The 19,248-nt window shown below is 41.8% G+C and overlaps 1 protein-coding gene across 2 annotated transcripts in view; it reads right to left on the minus strand.

The window, feature by feature from the left end:
* LOC137176984 (vang-like protein 1) overlaps positions 1 to 19,248 on the minus strand; it is a 59,179-nt gene that overhangs the window by 14,769 nt on the left and 25,162 nt on the right. For both annotated transcript variants that reach the window (XM_067583046.1, XM_067583047.1), the window contains exons 4-5: positions 3,436 to 3,867; positions 2,715 to 2,890 (exon numbers count right to left, since the gene is read on the minus strand). In XM_067583046.1, coding sequence (XP_067439147.1) covers positions 2,715 to 2,890; positions 3,436 to 3,867 — 608 coding nt within the window. The remainder of the gene's footprint in view (positions 1 to 2,714; positions 2,891 to 3,435; positions 3,868 to 19,248) is intronic.

Consider the following 19,248-nt stretch of genomic DNA (forward strand, 5'->3'; position numbering starts at 1 on the left):
TATCAGCTTTTATAGTTAGCCGTAAGCAAGACAGTGTGTGAGACAGGGGACTGCATTGATACCAGGCAGCAGCAGGAGAGCTGCTGTGTTTGGCTAAAAATGGGATCTTCCTGTTTTTCCTCAGAGACGGTAAGGTCATAAAACCCTGGTTGGTCTAGCCTGAGCTGTTCTTTCCTACACACAGACACATGCCTCCCTTTCTTTCATTCCCACATACATTTTAGGATTCTTCAACACCACCCTCCCATTAACTATTAATCCCTCTTTCTCTATTCTCTCTTTCATTCCCTCCCGTAGTGTTCTCCCTGTGTCGGTCTCCTGGGTCTCTCCTCTGTACTCCGCCCTCTGTCTGCAGCTCTTTTCTGAGGAGATTCCTCTCTGAAGTCTTCCCCACCCTCTCCTTTTTCTCCTGGCACGATTTCCTCTCCCTATCAGACACTTTGTCTACGCGCCTTTTTGTCTCCGCATTTTCCTTCTTCATTCCTTCCATCTCTGGTTTAACATTCAATATCTTCACCTCCCCTTTCCTCCACTCTTTGCCTTCAGGCAGATCCCACTGTTTCTTGACTTTTCGCGTGTCTTTCCTGTATGAATTCCTTCCTCCCATCTCCGAGTATGTAACCAGTTACTTCCCTTTTCCTTTCACGTCTCTCACTTGAGGTGTCCCAGTTTCTGTCTTTCCCTCTGACTTCATCTCGCCCACATGTCCTCTGTTTTCCCTCCCTTTCATCCCCCCACGTGCTCCTCCTCTATCCCCTAGTCCCTCATATCAACCTAGCTCCTTCTACTGTACCTACTCTCCTGTCTCTTCCTCTTACTCCATCTGTCATTAATCTCTACATGCACAGAGGTCATCTGGGTATTCACTGCTACCCTGCTCTAAATGCTAACAGCATCTCTTAAAGCCTCTATAAGTCATACAAGGTTGTTGACTATTTTATGGTCATCAAAAACAGCCATTTACAGGAGATTTCCATCTAGATATGCATCTGTATGTCTTATACACCTACTATAAATCACTAAGTGGAGCTATAACAGCTCAGTTACAAGTGTCCCATCTCCTCCGCCTCCTACTGATACACCATTATTCACTCTATTGCTGGCTTCTGTTAAAGTAATGGCTTTTTGTCATTCAGACAGAGATGTTACTGTAAATGTTCATTACGGCTGTAGCTGGTGTGAAAACAGCCATTTATTTAAAAAAAATGCAAGGATTCATAATAAAAAGTAATCTAGCAGAAACATGTGCTAGCATGTAATTGATTAGCTGATGCTGCACTACATTGCAACAAACTTTGAGTCAACTTTTTTGCAGGACATCATTTATTAGACAGCAAATTCTGCTGCATATTTTTTAAAGTTTGACATTGCACATGAAATGAATGAAAAGTGGGACTCTCATTTAATTTCTGTTTGTTCACATTTTGTATGTAAAACATGTTGCTGGATATTCATAATCAAATGGAAATACTATTATTATTGTCGTTGTATGAAAGGTTTTTCCCTGTACTGCAAAGTTAAAATATAATTTTTAAAAGCTTATCTGACATGAGTAGAAACAGTGTTTCATGGTTCTTTAAACTGATTTCTTTTTGTTGTGCATAACATATGATAATTAAGTGATAAATCTAATGCAGCGTTCATAAAAAGAAGGAACATGAAGTGCCAATATTCAATTCAGACTGGTGCTGTGTTGGAAGAGTTATGGAAATGTTACAGTTCTGACCTAGTAAGATCTCTGTCTCAACTTTTTTGTGAAATTAAGCAGCTGTGGCTCAGGAGGTAGAGCAGGTCATCCACTTATCCGAAAGATCAGCAATTTGATTCCCAGCTCCTACAGTTCACATATTGAAATGTCCTAGGGCAAGATAGTGAACCCCAAATTGCTCCCAATGGCCATCAGTGTGTGAATGTGTATGTGAATGATTAGTTTCTACTCATGAGCAGGTTAGCACCTTGCATGGCAAGCCTGAATGTGTGTGTGAACGGGTTAATGTGACTTGTAGTGTAAAAGCACTTTGAGTGGTCAGAAGACTAGAAAGGTGCTATATAAGTGCAGTCCATTTCCATTTATCATTTAACTCTGGCACTACATGAGACCGGCATGTAAAATTGCTATAAAAGTTACATAATGAGATCCATCTGAAAGACTGGACAACTAGCTAGCACTTTGCCTGTCAATAAGTGTTAGACTAAAGAGGTCAAAACTCCAGCAACACTTGTATATAAAACAACTGTATTGTTAGACCAATGCATTTCAGCTGGTGGCCTTCATCAGGGTCATGACATTACACGTTTTTTCCTTCTCCATGTGCCTTGGAAGTAGGTGAAGTTGTGCCAGAAACCCCTACTCTGCTTAATAAGTGTTAGATTGCCACCGGACATTAAAAAGAGGACATTTTCATCCAAAGAGAGGCTGTCAGCACCAGCAACATTACCAGTTAAAGTGACAATATGTAACTTTTGACTCAGGGTTTTTTCTGCTATAGCCTTGTATGGTCTGGTATGACCAGTTCCTGTGTAACTGACATTACTGAATCAGTTCACTGTCTTTATAACTCTTCTCTACTTGTGCTACTGTTCCACAAAGCAAATCACTGAACACATCTGCCATGTTGGCGGCAGATTTTTAGAACAAACATGAAGGTAGAACACCAAACTGAATATATAAATATACATATACAAACTGAAACTTGTCCCTTGCTGCCTCTCACCTGAGCTGTCCCAGGTTGTAGTGCCTCATCTCTCCGTCTGTGGAGCGTGTGATGCACACAGAGAAGCACGGCTGAAGCTGCCGCAGCTCGAGCAGGACGATGGCCAGGTAGTGGATGAAGAGCAGAGCGTCCACCAGCGACACAGCATACTGCACGATACCCTGGTAGTTCTCATCCTGGAGGGTAGAGTGAGGTAACGGTCGGCATGAAAACTAAAGTCTATTCTATCGACTATAAGTGAATGCAGTAAATATGAGCGCAGACATTTCCAAACAAAAAACAAGTGCAAAATACTCCTGCAGGGATATACAAGACAAGATGTAGAGCATATGAATATTTAGATACATTTCAAAGGAATGCACATGCATATGCGTATGTGTGTGTGTGTGTTTTCCTACAAGCATTCTGAAGGAGGGACCAACAGTGATTTTAAATTATGACTCACACAGTAAACACAGATCACTGGGGAACCCGAGTATCTGTGTTTTGGTTGTTTCCTTGTGATTTTTGTTTAGCTCCTAAAGGCATTAAAAATGAAAGTGTCTGCAATATATGAAACGTCTCCCTGTGCTATTGGAAATATTTGCCTCTGTGTGTGTATGTGTGTACACTCACTTGAATTTCCATGAATATTTTTAGTGAAGGGTGTAAGTTTACAAGCAATGATAGCTATTATATTTCACTGCCTGCATTCCCTACTCTTCCTCTCCTCTCAGCTCACCTGTGAGTCGAGTATTCTCACACCATAGAACAGCCAATAAGAGACCACAAAGAGCAGCACCAGCACAGCAAGCAGCGCCCGGAATACGAAGACCCGTGGGAGGCCGGCCCGCGGCGGCCGGAAGAAGAGCGCCCACACGGCCAGCAGCAGTATGAGCAGCTTGAAGGCCACGGAGATGAAGAGGCCCTCGCAGGCCGTGCCGCAGCTCTGCAGCCTCTCCGGCCACAGGAGGTGGGGGAGCACCAGGAAGGCCAGCGGCGTGAGGAACACCAGCAACCCCAGGATCACGGCAAGGGTCAGGGTGAAGTAACGGCGGCAGTCCAGCCCCACGCTGTCCTCCAGATCCTTGGTGATGCGGACGATGTCCTCCTGAGAGAGGCTGTGCTCTGACGTGCCGGTGACGGCCGTGGTGGTCTCGCCCCAGTTGTCATCCTGGAAATATGAGGACAAGGAAAGGAAAAAACGAGCTTGAATAAAACATCAATGAATGTAATAATATAATTAACTTCAAAAAAAACGTTGGTGCCATTTGGCTCATTAATTCTACTGCTCATTCCCTGAGCAGCTTTTTAATGCACGTGTGGATTCTTGTCCAACAATTCACTTCAATGTTTCCTCATTTTGCATATTTCCTCACATCTTCAGTGGAAGGGACTGAGCACAAAGGAAAAGAGAAAAGGATGCAAGTGAGAGAAATGTGGTTGTAATTAAGAGAACTGAGATGCACCTAATGACTCGAGCAGTTCCAGCAAATTCAAAATATCAAAAGAGCAACAGTAGAACGGGGTTTGGGCCAAATATAGCTTCTTAACTGGAGGGAAAAAACGTGAGAGACGACATCAGAGGATTGCAAATAAAAAGAGACAAAGCCTTTATCTGAACTGTGCTCCTGGAATACTGTTTGGCATCTCACTGCACTGTATTTGACTGCATTCTCTCTCTCTACCATCACATTTTCCAACAGATGGGACTCTAGTGGAATTGTATTATAACACCCCCCCCCCCCCCCCCCTTTTTTTTTTTTTTTTGACGTTTGAAACGTCAGCTTAACGAAGGGAAGGGAGGTTATTTCCAATCACGTGAGAAAGAAAGGAATAGAAGATGGGAAGTGGAAAAAGTAAACAGAGAGAGCTGCCAACTGGGCTACGCTGACGTCTGGGTCTGACTGCATCCGTAGATAATGAAGGTCAGTGGTGTCGGAGCAGAGCCGTTAGAACAACAAAGATAAGGACTCTTTACACCGTAGTCATAACATGGCCCTGCGAGCGGCTGAGTGCTGCCCCTGCCAGAGAGAGAAAAAAAAAGGGGCAGATCAGCTACAAGAACGTTCAATAACATTACCCACAGACACGGTTACCGAAATGCTATTCTCATTGTGGACGGGTCCTAGCTTAAGGAGAGTATCAACAACATTAGCGCCACCCTAGCAGAGAGGGGATCATAAAAAGGGTCGTGGAGAAGATGCATTATGATCACTTTAGACTGGGGGGGATTGGGAGGAGGAGGAGGAGGAGGAGGAGGAGGAGGATGGTGCATTGGGACAGAGAATATCCCGCTGGCCTCAGGGTTAAAACAGCAGAGCGAGATGCGGCAGAACAATGGGAGGTTCCAGGCAGTATGCTCAGGTTATCTTTGAAGCCAGAAAGAAGCTGCTGCATATACTCATGCACTAATAATAGAATTTATCACTTTACTATACTGTAAGATACTGTATCAATACTGCAAACAAGAAGATGAGGGGAAAAGCCATATTCAGTATTTGTTGACCTTATTTTTTCTCATATATTTTGGCATTTTAAAGGATGGTGATATTCTACATTTTTCTTATTGTCAAAGAATCCCATAAAAATACCAAAACTAGCAATGAATGTATATGACTAACAGGCATTCCCTGTGTAGCCAAAGCCTGATATAGTTCATGTCTAGCAAACTAAACGTGTATTAATCTGCAGCTGAAAATAGTCCCCAACAAATGCACTATTTCCTCCTGTTTGAGTAACATTTGCTGAGGACTACAGTGCCCAGTTGCTTTAGGAAATTACTGAGCCTTTTTATAAGTGAAACCATATATTTGTGAGTTGTTTTTAAAGACTCACCTCTTCAGTATTAACACATGGACTGGTGGGGTGACTGCCACATAGGGTAGGGTAGTTGGAAAGAACTGAAAGCTGGACTAACACATTGTTGGTTTTGGTCTTTTCATAATAATACCAGCTTTATCTTTTAAAGTATAAGTTTTAAAAGCAAAACATAAGAGGGTTTTTGCCTCTTCATGATGAAATCAGGAGAGTGTCTGTGGATCTGTTTCGGGCTGTTCATACATAATCCACAATATCTCAGATCCCACTGATCATATTTCAAGAGGACCTGGGAAGATCATGTGTGTTTTTTGTCTGTTCAGCATTTTCAGTGTTACACTGCTGCCTTATGTCTTCGGCAGCAAAGAATGACCCCTCATCTAGCCTTTAACCTACCTCACAGAACATGAGTAGGGCTCATTATAGAGCAGCTGGGTGATGTGGTGGAATATTTTTCCAATGGAAATATATTTCATTACACAGCAGATGTATGCTAAGTAACATAAAATATTCATGTCGATGTCCATTATAATAAACTGACCTTCCTGAGTTGGTTATTAAAAAAAATTAAAAACCTGGGAACTGATCGCACATTCTTCATGTGTGAGGACATAAAATCCAGGCAGTTTAAATCTGCTCCATTTAAAAACTGCAGCTACTTCACAGTGAAAACCAGTAAAAACCTTAAACATGAGGTAACTTTTCTATTTATAGCACTCGTATCATTCATGGGAGTCGACATGTTAACTGATTACTTGTGGGTGTAGGTTTTCACCAACAGTCTTGTTGATCAGGTCCAGCACTCTAAACTGTCTCAGTTTCTACTGACCTTTGACATGACAATGCGGTCATAAATACTCATCATGTCTGCAGTGCTTTAAAAAGAGCCGGACGTCACGACTGACCGATCTCATGTGCAGTAAACAAGACGTTGGAATGCAAGATTTGGGTTCAAAAGGTCAAAGAGTGAAGACGTTATCACGTCCCTGTGAGGACACAGCCTGACATTAAGGTGTGCTAGGGGCCAATATGTTTACATCTTATTCATCCTTGTAAGTATATTAAGTATAATAAAGACATTCAAGGCTAGAAAACATAAAATTTAAGACAAACTGAATTTTAAAGTTTTGCAAAGAAACCAGCATAGATATATTTAGTGTTTGTTCTGACTTGTGTACTTAATTTGTCAAATTCATAATTACCAAAAAGAAGAAATTGAAGTTTGAAAGCAGTACTGAGTGCACAGGAGCTGCCTATCATTCAGCAGGTGTTGAAAGAACAAGAACAATGCTAACATGCTAACATGCTAACAGTGGTTGAATCTTGTGAAGGGAAAGACGCCTTTTAAGGTGAAAGTAACGTCTTGTATCAATGTTTCTAAGCTATACAGCACTATGTCATGTTCCAGTCAGTAGTGCACCATGGTAGTTAACAGTGTGTCTCCTAGCGACCCACCTACCCAGAATATGTACAAAAAATAGTTTTACTATGAACAGTGGAAAAGTATGAACAATCACTCAATTATCACAATAAGTGAGGAGAGTTTGAATTCCAGTTCAACTCTGTATATCAAGTTCATGAGTTCATGTATTTCACTTCCAGTATAAAAGTCTGATAACACAATGTGACATATTGTACACACACAAAAAATAAATAATGCATATTTCCATCCAGTCAATTGAAGTGCAGATTGTTTTGGAACAGAAGAGTGAAAACCACTTCATTAATAATGAGAGAGGCGGACTGGAGAGGGCCCTCAGCCTCTCCACGGAGACTTATGCAACAGGCTTTTTACTCACATGAAGCAATTATCCCCTACAGAGAACTAAAGTAAGCAAAACCTCATTAGTTTCTTCTGTGGAGATACTGTAAGCGCTCCACAAAAGGAGAGCCACAAGCCTCAGTTACACGGAGATTCACAAATCATCTTGGATGACAAGTAGCATACCTAAGCAGTTACACGGCAGCATGGAGATATTTTGTCGGAACAAAGCACAAAGCCCTTTGACATACATCAATGTTTAAATATGGCTCAATATCCTGATTCAATCTGTTATGTAAATATATGTTTTAAGCGTTTGAATGAGTAAACCGAACAACTGATCCGTGTGGCGTCTAGTGCAGAGCATCTGTCCTGACCGACTACTGACAGATTCTCAAGTCTAACTCCTGTCTGACTACAGTCTAGCTGGTGAAGACAAGCATATGCTGTGTGTGTGTGAGAAAGAAAATCAATAGGCATTAGTTGTGAGAAAGAGTGTCTCTCTGACCACGTTGTACATCAGAGAACACCCCGGGGAGACATGAATCACAGCTTTTCATGCCTCGTGGTCGGGATACACTCATCAGCGCTCATCACTCATTGCGCTTGTTTCATACCCCTGAATCACACACTGCTTAAGGACTCTATTAAGATCTCTATCACCGCTTTGACACAATGTGTTCAGTATGGCTCCGAGCAGAATCAGGAGTTACGAACAACACGTCAGGGTAGCGTTAAGTGATGTGGCGAGTACAGCTGAAATGACTAGTTGATTAATTTGTTTTTAAAGCAGCAACGGCAATAAAATTCCTGGTTCCAGCTTCTCAAACATGAGTATTTCCTGATTTACTTAGTCTTCTGTGAGAGTATATTGAACATCTTTGGGTTTTGGACTGTTGGTCGGACTAAATGAGACATTTTAAGACGTCATCTTGGGCTCTGGGAACTTGCGATGGGCATTTTTTGCTATATGCTGATATTCTACAAACCAAATGATTAACCTATTAATTAACTAACAGTGAAAATAGTCGTTAATTGCAGCCCTAGTCATACCTTCTCAGAGGTGGTGTTAAACTGCTCCAAATTTCTACCAAACTGTTTGAATTTCACACAGATTGCAGCTAATCTTTTGAACTACTCCCAACAGGATTTCAGGCTGTGTCAAAAGCACACATTTGTATTTTTCCAGGTTTCTGGTGCTGTGCTCGCATCCAAATAAAGACAAATTAAATATGAGGCTAGAGCCTCTACATTTTATTTATTGACACATCTCTTGTTCTCCTTCCTGGAGTCTTGTTATCACTGTGAGGTTGCCAAGCAAACAGAGACTCCTTGAAGTCATTGTGTCCAGCCAAGAAATAGTCCCGCATATAACCCCCAGTAAAACCACAACTTGTCATTTTCACGCTTTGGCTTTTGAACAGATTAAATAGACATAACATGTTAATTAGTGAGCTTTAGAGGTGCTGAAAGGCATGTTTTGTTTTGTTTTTAAACCTTTGGACTAGCTGTTTGCCTGTCTTTTCCCAGTCTTTGTGCTAAACTAAGCAGTTGCTGGCTCGAGCTTCATACTTACTGCATAGACATGAGAGAGGTATTGATCCTCTGATCTGACGCTCAGCCAGAAAGTGAACTTGCCTTGCCTTAATAAATCTAACAAGCAAATTATAAATGATTATTTGCACATGTATTCATGACACAATCCTATCTAGTAAGTGGGTCTGCAACTAATGATCATTTTCATTATGGATTTATCCGACTATTATTTTCTCTCTCATTTCAACCCAAAATAGTAAATGTTTTCATCATTATTTCCCAGACTCCAAGGTGGTGCCTTCATGTAGCTTGTGTTGTTTGTTCAAGTTAAAAACCCAAAGATATTCAGATTACTGTCACTAGACAAAGAAGAGCAGCAAATTCTCACATTTCAGAAGCTGGAACTATGTAATGTTTGGTATTTTTCAAATGATTTAATAGAAACCAAAAAGTTTAACTTGGCCTAATGTCCAGCATATTCAGCTACAAGGTATCAACAAGCCCTCCCACACATTACACCTACTCTGTTGCAAAATATCAATTGATTTTTACTGTTTTACCTGGGCTTTCCCTCTGCTGGCATAACTAAAAATAGACAATAGTGACCCACATCCTCACAGGATTAACTAATCACCACAACCTGATCTGGTTCAGTACCAACATGCTTTCAGCAGGCCCAGTCTCATTCATCACATGAGAACTGGTGAAACAGAGAGAGAGAGAGAGAACAAAGACGAGAAAGGAAAAGGGCAAGAGTGCGACAGAAAGGTTCGATAACGAGACAGCCAATTAAAAAGAGGAGAGGGATTGATCCAGAGAGGGAGTTGGAGATAAGGGCAGTGCGAGGGCCAGAGATGATTACAGCACACAGGCAAACCAACATGTGAAATCCTCTGCTCACAACTACATGAGTCAAGAATACACGTACTGCCAGCGCAACACCTGTCAGGTTTACTCTTCTACTACATCTGCAGTGATTTATTCAACCCAGGTTTTATAAGCGAGTTTTCTGCCCAGGGCGGAGCCGAGGCGTTCCAGGAGAAACTAAACAGCCGAACAGTGGAAACATTCGATATGACGTGTTCTCACATATCACTAAGCAAGCAGATGGAGAGAAGAGAAGAGAAGAGAAGAGAAGAGATGAGAAGAGAAGAGAAGAGAAGAGAAGAGAAGAGAAGAGAAGCTAATGAGACGAAGAACTTGATAAACCAAATAACGAAACCAAACCCTTTTAACCCAACTCTTTATTTCTCTAATTAAAACATTCCTCTTATCCTTTATACTTTATCCCATTTGTACCACATTTTTGGAACACAAGCAGCCCGAGCTGACCAATAACTCTTCTTGCGGTCTCATTTTCATTTTTCAAGAAGCGGACGTCAGCTGTAACCCGTAACACTCATCTAAAAAAATCCTCCTTTATAGGAATATTTTGACATTTCGGGAAACGCTCGTATTTGTTTTCTTGCCAAGGGTTAGATGGAAATTGGTGGATTGATACAACTCTCATGTCTGTGTGTTAAGCATGAAAGCTCAAGCCAGGAGACAGTTTAGAGCAGCATAAAGACTAGATGTAAGGGGAAAAAGCTTGCCTGACTCTGTCTGAAGTTTCAAAAATGAAAGCTCACTTTTAACATGCTGTATCCCGACTAAAATGTGATTATTAGTACATTAAGACTCCTGTTGGTCTTTATGCTAAGCTAAGCTAATTACCTGGCTCTAGCTACAGACATACAGACGTTAGAGTGGTATCAATCTTCTCATCTAACTTTCAGCAAGAAAACAAATCCTTATTTCCCAAAATGTCAGACTAATCCTTTAATATGCCTCGGCGACTGAAGCACAGTAAGCAGTAACCTTCCGTCTCGAAAATGTTGCCAGAACTTTTGACACTTCTTCAAAAGGAAAAAGAGTGGAAATTCATTCAGCCACCTGCAAAACCCTAAACTAAAGAGAGCATGAAAATTGTATTTAGTCAAGGAACCAAAGCAAAGAAAACAAACACGGCATCTAAAATGTGAACTAATCTAGCACCAAGGCCAGCATCCATAACGACAGCATTGTGCAGCCAACTCTCGGCGGTTGAGGAAATCACTTTCTCCGTCACATTCCACCCAGCATTAACAACGGTTGAAGAGAGCAGTTTCAAAAGCATGCAGAGAGCGGTTGATAAGGCACAGAGTGTGCCATTAAAGTATTTCTTTGATGAAAACGTGGTGCGGCTGCAAACTAAGTCCTGTAATATGATACAGTAGCTGCTGAGCTTTAAAGACATCCAGCGTGACATTTGAACTGCAGTGAGGCACTTGTTTGGATGCTTGTTGGGTTAGGAGGGGTTTTTATCATGTTATGCGGCCTTGAGGGCGTTGTTTCATGATAGATTACATGACAGCTCCAGCCTGCCAAAAAACAACTAACACAATTTCTTACGATCCTGGACTGTTGCAGTAAAAGTTTGCACGTATCGATCTGCAGAAATACAACTACTGACATAAACCCATCATGGAAATACACTGAACTGACAGCGAACAAACAGTCCGGACCCCATTTCATTCTGAAAAACACTGCAACAGTAAGGAAAATGACAACACTATGTATGTGTTTGCATGTGTAAGCGGGTATACACTGGCTACATACACTATCATGCTATCTCGTGCATTTACAAAGCTTTCAAGGAAGTGTTTTCGGCATTCTTCATCCAGCGGAGTATAAATAACAGCTATTGTCTCTCACAGTAAATCAAATATCCACTAAAAGCCTGTTTTCTGTTGTCCAGCTCTAAGTGGGTTGCAAACAAAGCCCCTTGCTCCCCACAAGAACAAGTGCACTCTACTCACTCCTGGGAGGCAAGGTGTGTAAAATATAGCAACAGCCATCATACATTCCCAAAGAGCTCTTCACAGCCATTTAAAAACCACCTTTGTTCAAACTGCGGACAGCGTGCCAGGCTGCCAAGAACTTGTCAGAACAAGGAGGGGAAGCACTTAAAAAGGTTTCCTCAGATAATTCACAGGACAGTGAAACAATAGAAGACTGACAGTAGAGCAGGGCTTTGATTAAAAGGCAGATTGCTGTATGGTTAAAATGGATTAAGCACAGAAATGTCAGGTAACCATTTGGAAAATATAGAACTTCTAATTTAGCAAAACAGAATTTGGTGTAACTAATGTGTACTATTAGAGTGAGAACTGATGCAGAAACCTGGGTCCATATATAAACTTCTGAGAATTACACTTAAGACGCATTACACTTACTTTAATACCTCCAGTAGCAATTTAAGTCAAATAACAATCCAATATATTTACAATAAATAAGGAAGAATGAATAAGAAATTGGCTGAAATGGAAAAGAAAACCACGCACTACTGTATTTGTGTTGTTTGAACTCCTGATGAATGCAAGTAACAGGCTAAAACTATCCAGTTCTGATGAATATGTATTGTGCCAGCAACTTTTATTCTCAAGTTTGTGAGTAGTAGTAAAAGTGAAGGATTTTTATTTTTATCTTTCACTTTAGCCCAAACTCTCACTGTTAGCAGTTTGCTAAATATGGGCCCTGGTGTGGTTGTTGGAGGAAAGACTAACTTGACTGGCTACTGTACTGTCACTGATATCATCTAAAGGCATCTGTCTTCCAGAAAGCATTTACTGCAATGGCAAACTGAAAGAAGGAAGGAGAAGACAAAGGTTAGCACAATATGTGCAAAACATAATGTACTAATGTAGCAAGTATCAACGAGAGTTGAGCTGGAAGAATCTAAAGTCCCTTTCACACATGTACTGCAACCCTGAACTTATCTAGACATTACCCAGAGAGCTGCATGTGAGAACACAAATGTCCGAATCAGTCAGACTGGACATTAAACAGACTTTATCCTGCCAGCTCCCTAGTACAAAGTACATGTAATGTATAATTGAGCCCATGTTTGAATTGAGCAGGCCAATATCTGGAGAATTCACAGTGAGTGAGTGGGCGTGTTGATGACGTTTCTATCATACGATTGGCACGAAACCAGAAGACCCCTAACCTTAACCAAACCCAGTATTTCCAGTAGGTGAGAACGCTTCTGACATGGACAATCTCCTGTTGGGTGCTACATGTGTGAATGGGTAACTCAAAACAATTCCCAGACCTGATTCTCCAGACATTTTCTGAGAAAACGGCTTAATTCAGTTCTTCATGACACCTCACAGACCAGATCATAAAGCCCTTCTGGGACAATGTAAATGCACTGGCAATACCATTCCAACTGTGACACGATGGACCTGGGATGAACTGAGGATGCTATACAAGGAAGAGACCGATACCTGGCACAAATTAGTGATCCTCCAGGAGAAGAGCACTGTGTTCATTTATTTAATGGAAGACTTGATCTATCTTTTGAAAGTTAAAGGAACTATTTACGATGGAAAACGGATCATTTACATGACACAAGATGCTGAACAACTTGACTGTTTGAATATGGAATAACAATTCCATTTTTGTTCTGTGTTTTGTTGTATTTGTACTATCATGTATGTTGTAGTTTTTCAGATTTGAAAACCCCAATAAAAATTCATTGAAAAAGAAAGATTTCAGATGTAAGTTTGTCAGCAATGACATAAATGCTAGTGTCTCCTTTTCACATCAGCAACATTAAAATTTAATGTTACAGCACAGAGCACTTCAGTATTGCTCTCAAACATGACAAACACACTAAAGTGCCAACATATACATGCATATCTAACACATGTACTATATACACACACTGCACACCTACAACCATGTAAAAGCAGAGTTTGTGCCTGAGCAGGCCTTTATCCAGGGTCAAACTGTGTCTACATAGTAGCTGTACATAGATCTGTACATCCTCAATCATTAGAATAGAATAACAACTTCTGTAGATTCACCACCTACAGTAACAGCCTGTCAGTACATCAGTCACTAAGGAATCATTCCTACTGAGTCAGCAACCATGTTGGTCAGCTGCCCCTCTCGGTCTCACCTGGCTTGGTTTGGTCCCTGGTCCAGAGCTGACCACTGGAGGTAAGGTTGTATTATTAGAGTCTTCTTCTGTGGTGGTAACAATCACCTCCTTTATCTCCTCTACAGTCTCACAAACCTCAAGCACCTGCAACACTTCATCTCCGGCCTCCATCACCGTTAGCGACTGCATCCTGAAATCCTCCATTAAACTTTACCTCCGCACAAACATCATCTCTGTATTCAGCTGCTGTTCTCCTTCTCCCGATCCATCCCAGAGTCTGTGGTACATGTGTGTGTGTGTGTCACCGCCCTGACTCTCTGCTGATCTCCGCTTTATCCGTCTTTATATAGAAATCTCTCCCATCATGCCTCAGGAGGTATTGTATGGGACTGTGCGCTCACTTGCCACATAATGTAAGGGGCTTTATGGAGAAAGATTGAGAGCGAGGGAGCGCAGCGGAGCAGAGTGGGAGAGAGGAAGAGGAGTTGGGGGAGAGGGATGAGACCATCACATGGGATATCCTGACAGCAGCTGGGATGGAAAACGGGGGGATAAAAAAGATGGATGGATAGAGGGAGAGAAAAGGGAAAAAGAAAGATGAAGGAGTACAATAAATAAACATCTGAGTCCCCTCTCTAGCCCAGCCAGAGACAGAGTAAACAAAATAACACACCAATTAGGCGCCATCGCCGTCAACCCAAAAGATGTGTTTCTCCCATTGTCCTCCTCACTCTCTCTCCTTCCCTCCCTCCTTTTTTTTTATCTGTCTTTCCCTCAAGGCATCCTCTCTCATTCTCCACCTCATTCTCTGCTCGTCTCTTGCCTCAGCGCCACTCTCTGTCCATTGCTTCTGACCCAGTGAGCACTGTGGTGTGGCCTGCTGCCACTGACATGGCTGCATGTGTGTGTGTGTGTGTGTGTGTGTGTGTGTGTGTGTGTATGTGTGTGGGGAAGGTAAGACAAAACCTGTTCCAGCCAACTGATTTACAGCAGAACACAACAACCTGACAGTGATCTTAAAGGAGTCTGAGGATATTCTATATTTTTTCTTATTGTCAACAAATCCAACATGACAATATGTATTTAAAATGACCCATACAAGTCTTCATCAGGGTCACTGTCAGCAGTAGCTTACACGCCTATATTAAGTTACACTAATGAGTTGAGTGAGAGGATGGTTCTCCCTCAGCGTGTAAGCCATTTGGACAAAAACAAGCAAATGATACATTATAAATAGAAGGGAGAAGGGAAGGAGAAGGGAAAGAAGGGAAGGAGGAAGAGAGGAGAGGAGAGGATTACCGTTTTTAAGTAATATTTCACAGAAAAGAAGAAAGGTCTATCTCATCATTGAAGGTGTGTATTTTGTTGCTTTTAGTTGTACAATCCAAAATGTCTTGTGTTGGAGTCTTTTTAGGTGGTCGCCTCTTCTGATGTCCTTTTCCACGACTTCTAAAACCATGACATTCAGTGGATTAGGGTTACCATGTCCCATTTGCATATAATGTGATACCATAGCATAATTAACATTCTTTATGTGGATGGCATTTATATTCTGCAACTCGGCCTTTTAGTCTTCTTTTTGGTCGTCCTACATAGGAACAACCACAGGAGCTGGAGGAACTACATGTGTGGTGTTGCAATTGGCAAAGTGTCTCATTTGATATGTGCGAGATGTGCTCCCATCTTGAAAATGATTGGTTTTCACGACATTATCACAGTGATTGCAACTCCCACAGGCCCTTTGTAGCCAGGTTGTTCATTTGGGAGGGGGACGATAGCGGCGTATCACCCATAGACTGTAAAAAATAATGGACGTAGCCACCGTGATGTCACACAGTGGTTTGTGGACTCGAAGCCTCGAGTCTGCATTTTGACTGTTGCCATCTTGGATATTTGGATCCAGAGGTGACCATATTTGGGTGTGACGGTGGCGCTGACCCTAATGCTAGGGGCTAGCTGCTTGCTTGGTTAGCATGGTGCATTTACAGTCTATGGTTAACTGCTGCTGTATTCCAAATACAGTTTTAGGCTCTTATTGGTGTTGGTCAAATATTTATGAAACTCAAGGCAGTCTAGGTTTTTTTCTAGTAGCTACACTCATTCTGTGAGTGTTCTGCTTTTGCCTTATTCAGCATTTCCATCAGTTGACATTGCAGGTCTTCCAAAGTATTTGAGGTCTAATTTATCCCACTGCAAAGCATCTCTCACACCCAGTCAGTCAGCTGGTGCTGTACCGGCATGTTGATGTTGAAGCTCGTGATTTTGATGTTGGGTTTGTCTGAAGGTGAGTTGTTTATGTGAAATGATTCAGGTGTGTTTTCACTGAGCTGTCAAGACCAGAGCCCCGCTGCAGTTGCATGCAGGTTAAATACAGTTAGTTCTAGCTACTAGCAGCCACTACTACCTATAGGCATGCTAATAGCTAAACATCAGTGCTGGCGTTACAAGTGTGTTTGACTCAATCTGGGGATAAAAACTACAAATATTGTCTTCAATATTGTCTGTTTCAAGCGCACATTTTTAACACAGAACACAATGTCAGAAAATAATTATAGTAGGTTATAATTAATGTGACGTCTTCAAATGTCATGTATGACACACAAAAAAGCTTAAAATCATCATCTCAGAAGCTGCAACCAGCACATTTTGTCTGGTTTGGTTATCAAAATAGTAACTGATTAATATTCTGTTGACTGACTAATTGATTAATCCTTGAGCAGATCATTTTTTTTGTCCATGTTTTTAGCAGGAATAAGTAGTGAACACACAACAATGTCAGAAAACAGTTATAATAGTTGCTTTTATTTGCTGTGTCATCACCATTCATATCTATACAACCAATGTGTTTATGATAAATTGTTTACTAGAGCACAAAATTGTTTACAAGAGCACAAAGTTCTTGCCTCTCAGAGAATGCTTATAATAGTTGGTTATAATTTCTTAGAGCAAAAGGCGATGTCTCTAAATGTCATATTTTGTCTGATCAACACTCCATTATTTTGGTATCAAAATAGTTTCCAATTGATTTTCTGTTGACTAATCAATTAATCATTGCAGCTCTAACTTTTATCCTCCTGTTTCCATCAGCAATAAGAAGTGATCACAACACAATGTCAGAAAACAGTTATAATAGTTTTATTTGCTGTGTCACCAACATTCATATCTATACAACCAATGTGTTAATGATAAATTGTTTACTAGAGCACAAAATTGTTTACAAGAGCACAAAGTTCTTGGCTCTTAATTTTGCTCTCAAAGCGCACCAGATTGATGCATTTAACGTAACAAAATGTACAAAATTTTCCTCTGGGGGAGCATGCCCCCAGACCACCCCAGAAGGTCTGAGGTCCACCCACCACAGTCTCACAAAATCCTGTGGGAAACGCCGACCACGACGTCCCCTGTTCAAGTCCGACAGGGGACCTTTGTTTCATGTTGTCCCCCATCTCTCTCTCCTCTTAGTTCATGCCATCTCCCTACTGTCGCCTCACTGGTAAAAGCATAAAAAAATGTCCTCAAATACTTTAAAAAGCCTCTCCAAATCTAGCGGGGGGAAAAAGCGGTAAGAAAATCTCTTTCTCTCTGCTGCATACCCACCCACAAAGCTTGCATCCTGGCAGAGGCATGCAGCTTACAACAAGCACAGACACACACACACAAAGCTCTGGGATAACCACGAAGCTCTGCGGGATTCTGTCTCACAGGAGATCGAGCCAGAAGGAACTCACCACAGGGAAGACATCCCAAACATGAATGCAAGAGCTCTGCCTCTTCCAAGAATCCGACATGGCCGCCTGCGCGCCCCACGGAGACAGGGTCGACGGTGGTACCTGCGCCATGCTCTGCTCGTGGAGTCGTGGAGCTGTTGCCGAATCGCGGTCCGGCTCGAGAGGGCTAGCAGCTGCTATCACAAATGCAGCTGAGTGTAATTGGGTTGAATTAATTGAGCTGCGGGGAGGGTGACAGGAAGGTGAAACAGTGGGCGGTTTAGGGGCACGAGTTCATGGAGTCGAGGGAAGATGGGGAAGAAGAGAGGGTGCAATTTCGAAGATTTTGCTGTTTTTTTTTTGTTTCATTTAGCAGACACTGCAGTGACAGCCTGACAGTTTTGTAAATTCTTTTAAGTTACCTCTCCAGGGTGGTTGGAAACAGCATCAGTATGTTGTATGTCTGCGGTGGGTATGAAAGAATTTGGATGCTACGCTTTGGCATACAACAAGAACTCAGTGTGACAATATGAAAAGCTGTTAACTGACCTAAATTTGAATGTAAGCTACAAAAGGTTGTGCAATCAAAAGCCAGCCATGCAAAGCAGATAGGTTTAAGTGCATTTTGAGCCAAGCTGTCTTTAACTGTTTCCTTGCCAGAAAGCACCTGATCGCTGCACAAATGAACAAAAGTACTGGCAAGCGCAGGGGGCAATGCATGGTGCTAAATTCTCTCAAAGGGGATATAAAATAAAGAAACAATCAAACACACAAAGGCATTACAAGGTTATTTCTCTAAACTGCACATAAACATCCAAAAATAAACCCCAGCTCCTCTCCGTCTCTCCATTTGTTGGAACAGAAAGGCGCTAATTCTTCAAGAATGCTTTATGGTTTAAACGTATCACATTTCTCCTGTTTGACACCTCATACGATGCCACTCCACAACACACTCCTAAGCCCCAAATCTGGCGCGCTACACTGACCCGAGCTACTTCAATCCACCTCTCACTATCCCCTCCGATATCCAGTTACGGATAACAATAACAGCGGGATGAATTGACCCAATTACTCACACAATGTAGTGTCAGGCCACCTATGGAAGGTCCATACCTCAGTCCAGGCTTTACTCATCTCCATTGTTCTTGGAAAAACACAAGTGAGGTGGACTTGCTGCAGACATCTGCTGATACCATGTGTTCCCATCTAAAGATTTGACTGCTGAAGGAGCACTTAGAGTGGATTTTTCACATTAACGCATCAGCATACAGCCCGGAGCTTTGGCTTGCCTCTTGAAATGGGAGCAACCTGCTGGAAACTTATCAGTCTTAGGTAACATAAAGAGAGGTGTACGATCAAGCTTATAGATACAAAAAGTGGGTCTTCAAGGGTAACTGCACCCAAAATACGCTATAAAAAAGGGTATGTTTTTGCTTTTGAGTTTATACCTGAGCTTAAATGTGGCTCACAGTTGCTTGGATAGGTCTCCTGCATCTTGTGAAGGCTTGCTGCCAAGTGAGATTCTTTTTTAATCTGTTATAACAAACACACACAAACACCTCATCTCTCAACAGCAGGCAAATCCTCCTAAACAATCCTCTGCCTGCTTTGGATTTGAACTCAAATCTCCACTCATGCTTCCTGACACATTTACATGTAAAGCGGACCCCTCTTCTTTTATAATTCCCGTGGCGAGGCATCACAGACACATCGCGGCCATGTGAAACTTTTGTGCCGGGTCGTGAGGACATCCCTGCCCCGAGC

Source organism: Thunnus thynnus, chromosome 24 (assembly GCF_963924715.1).
Source record: "Thunnus thynnus chromosome 24, fThuThy2.1, whole genome shotgun sequence".
NCBI lineage: Eukaryota > Metazoa > Chordata > Actinopteri > Scombriformes > Scombridae > Thunnus > Thunnus thynnus.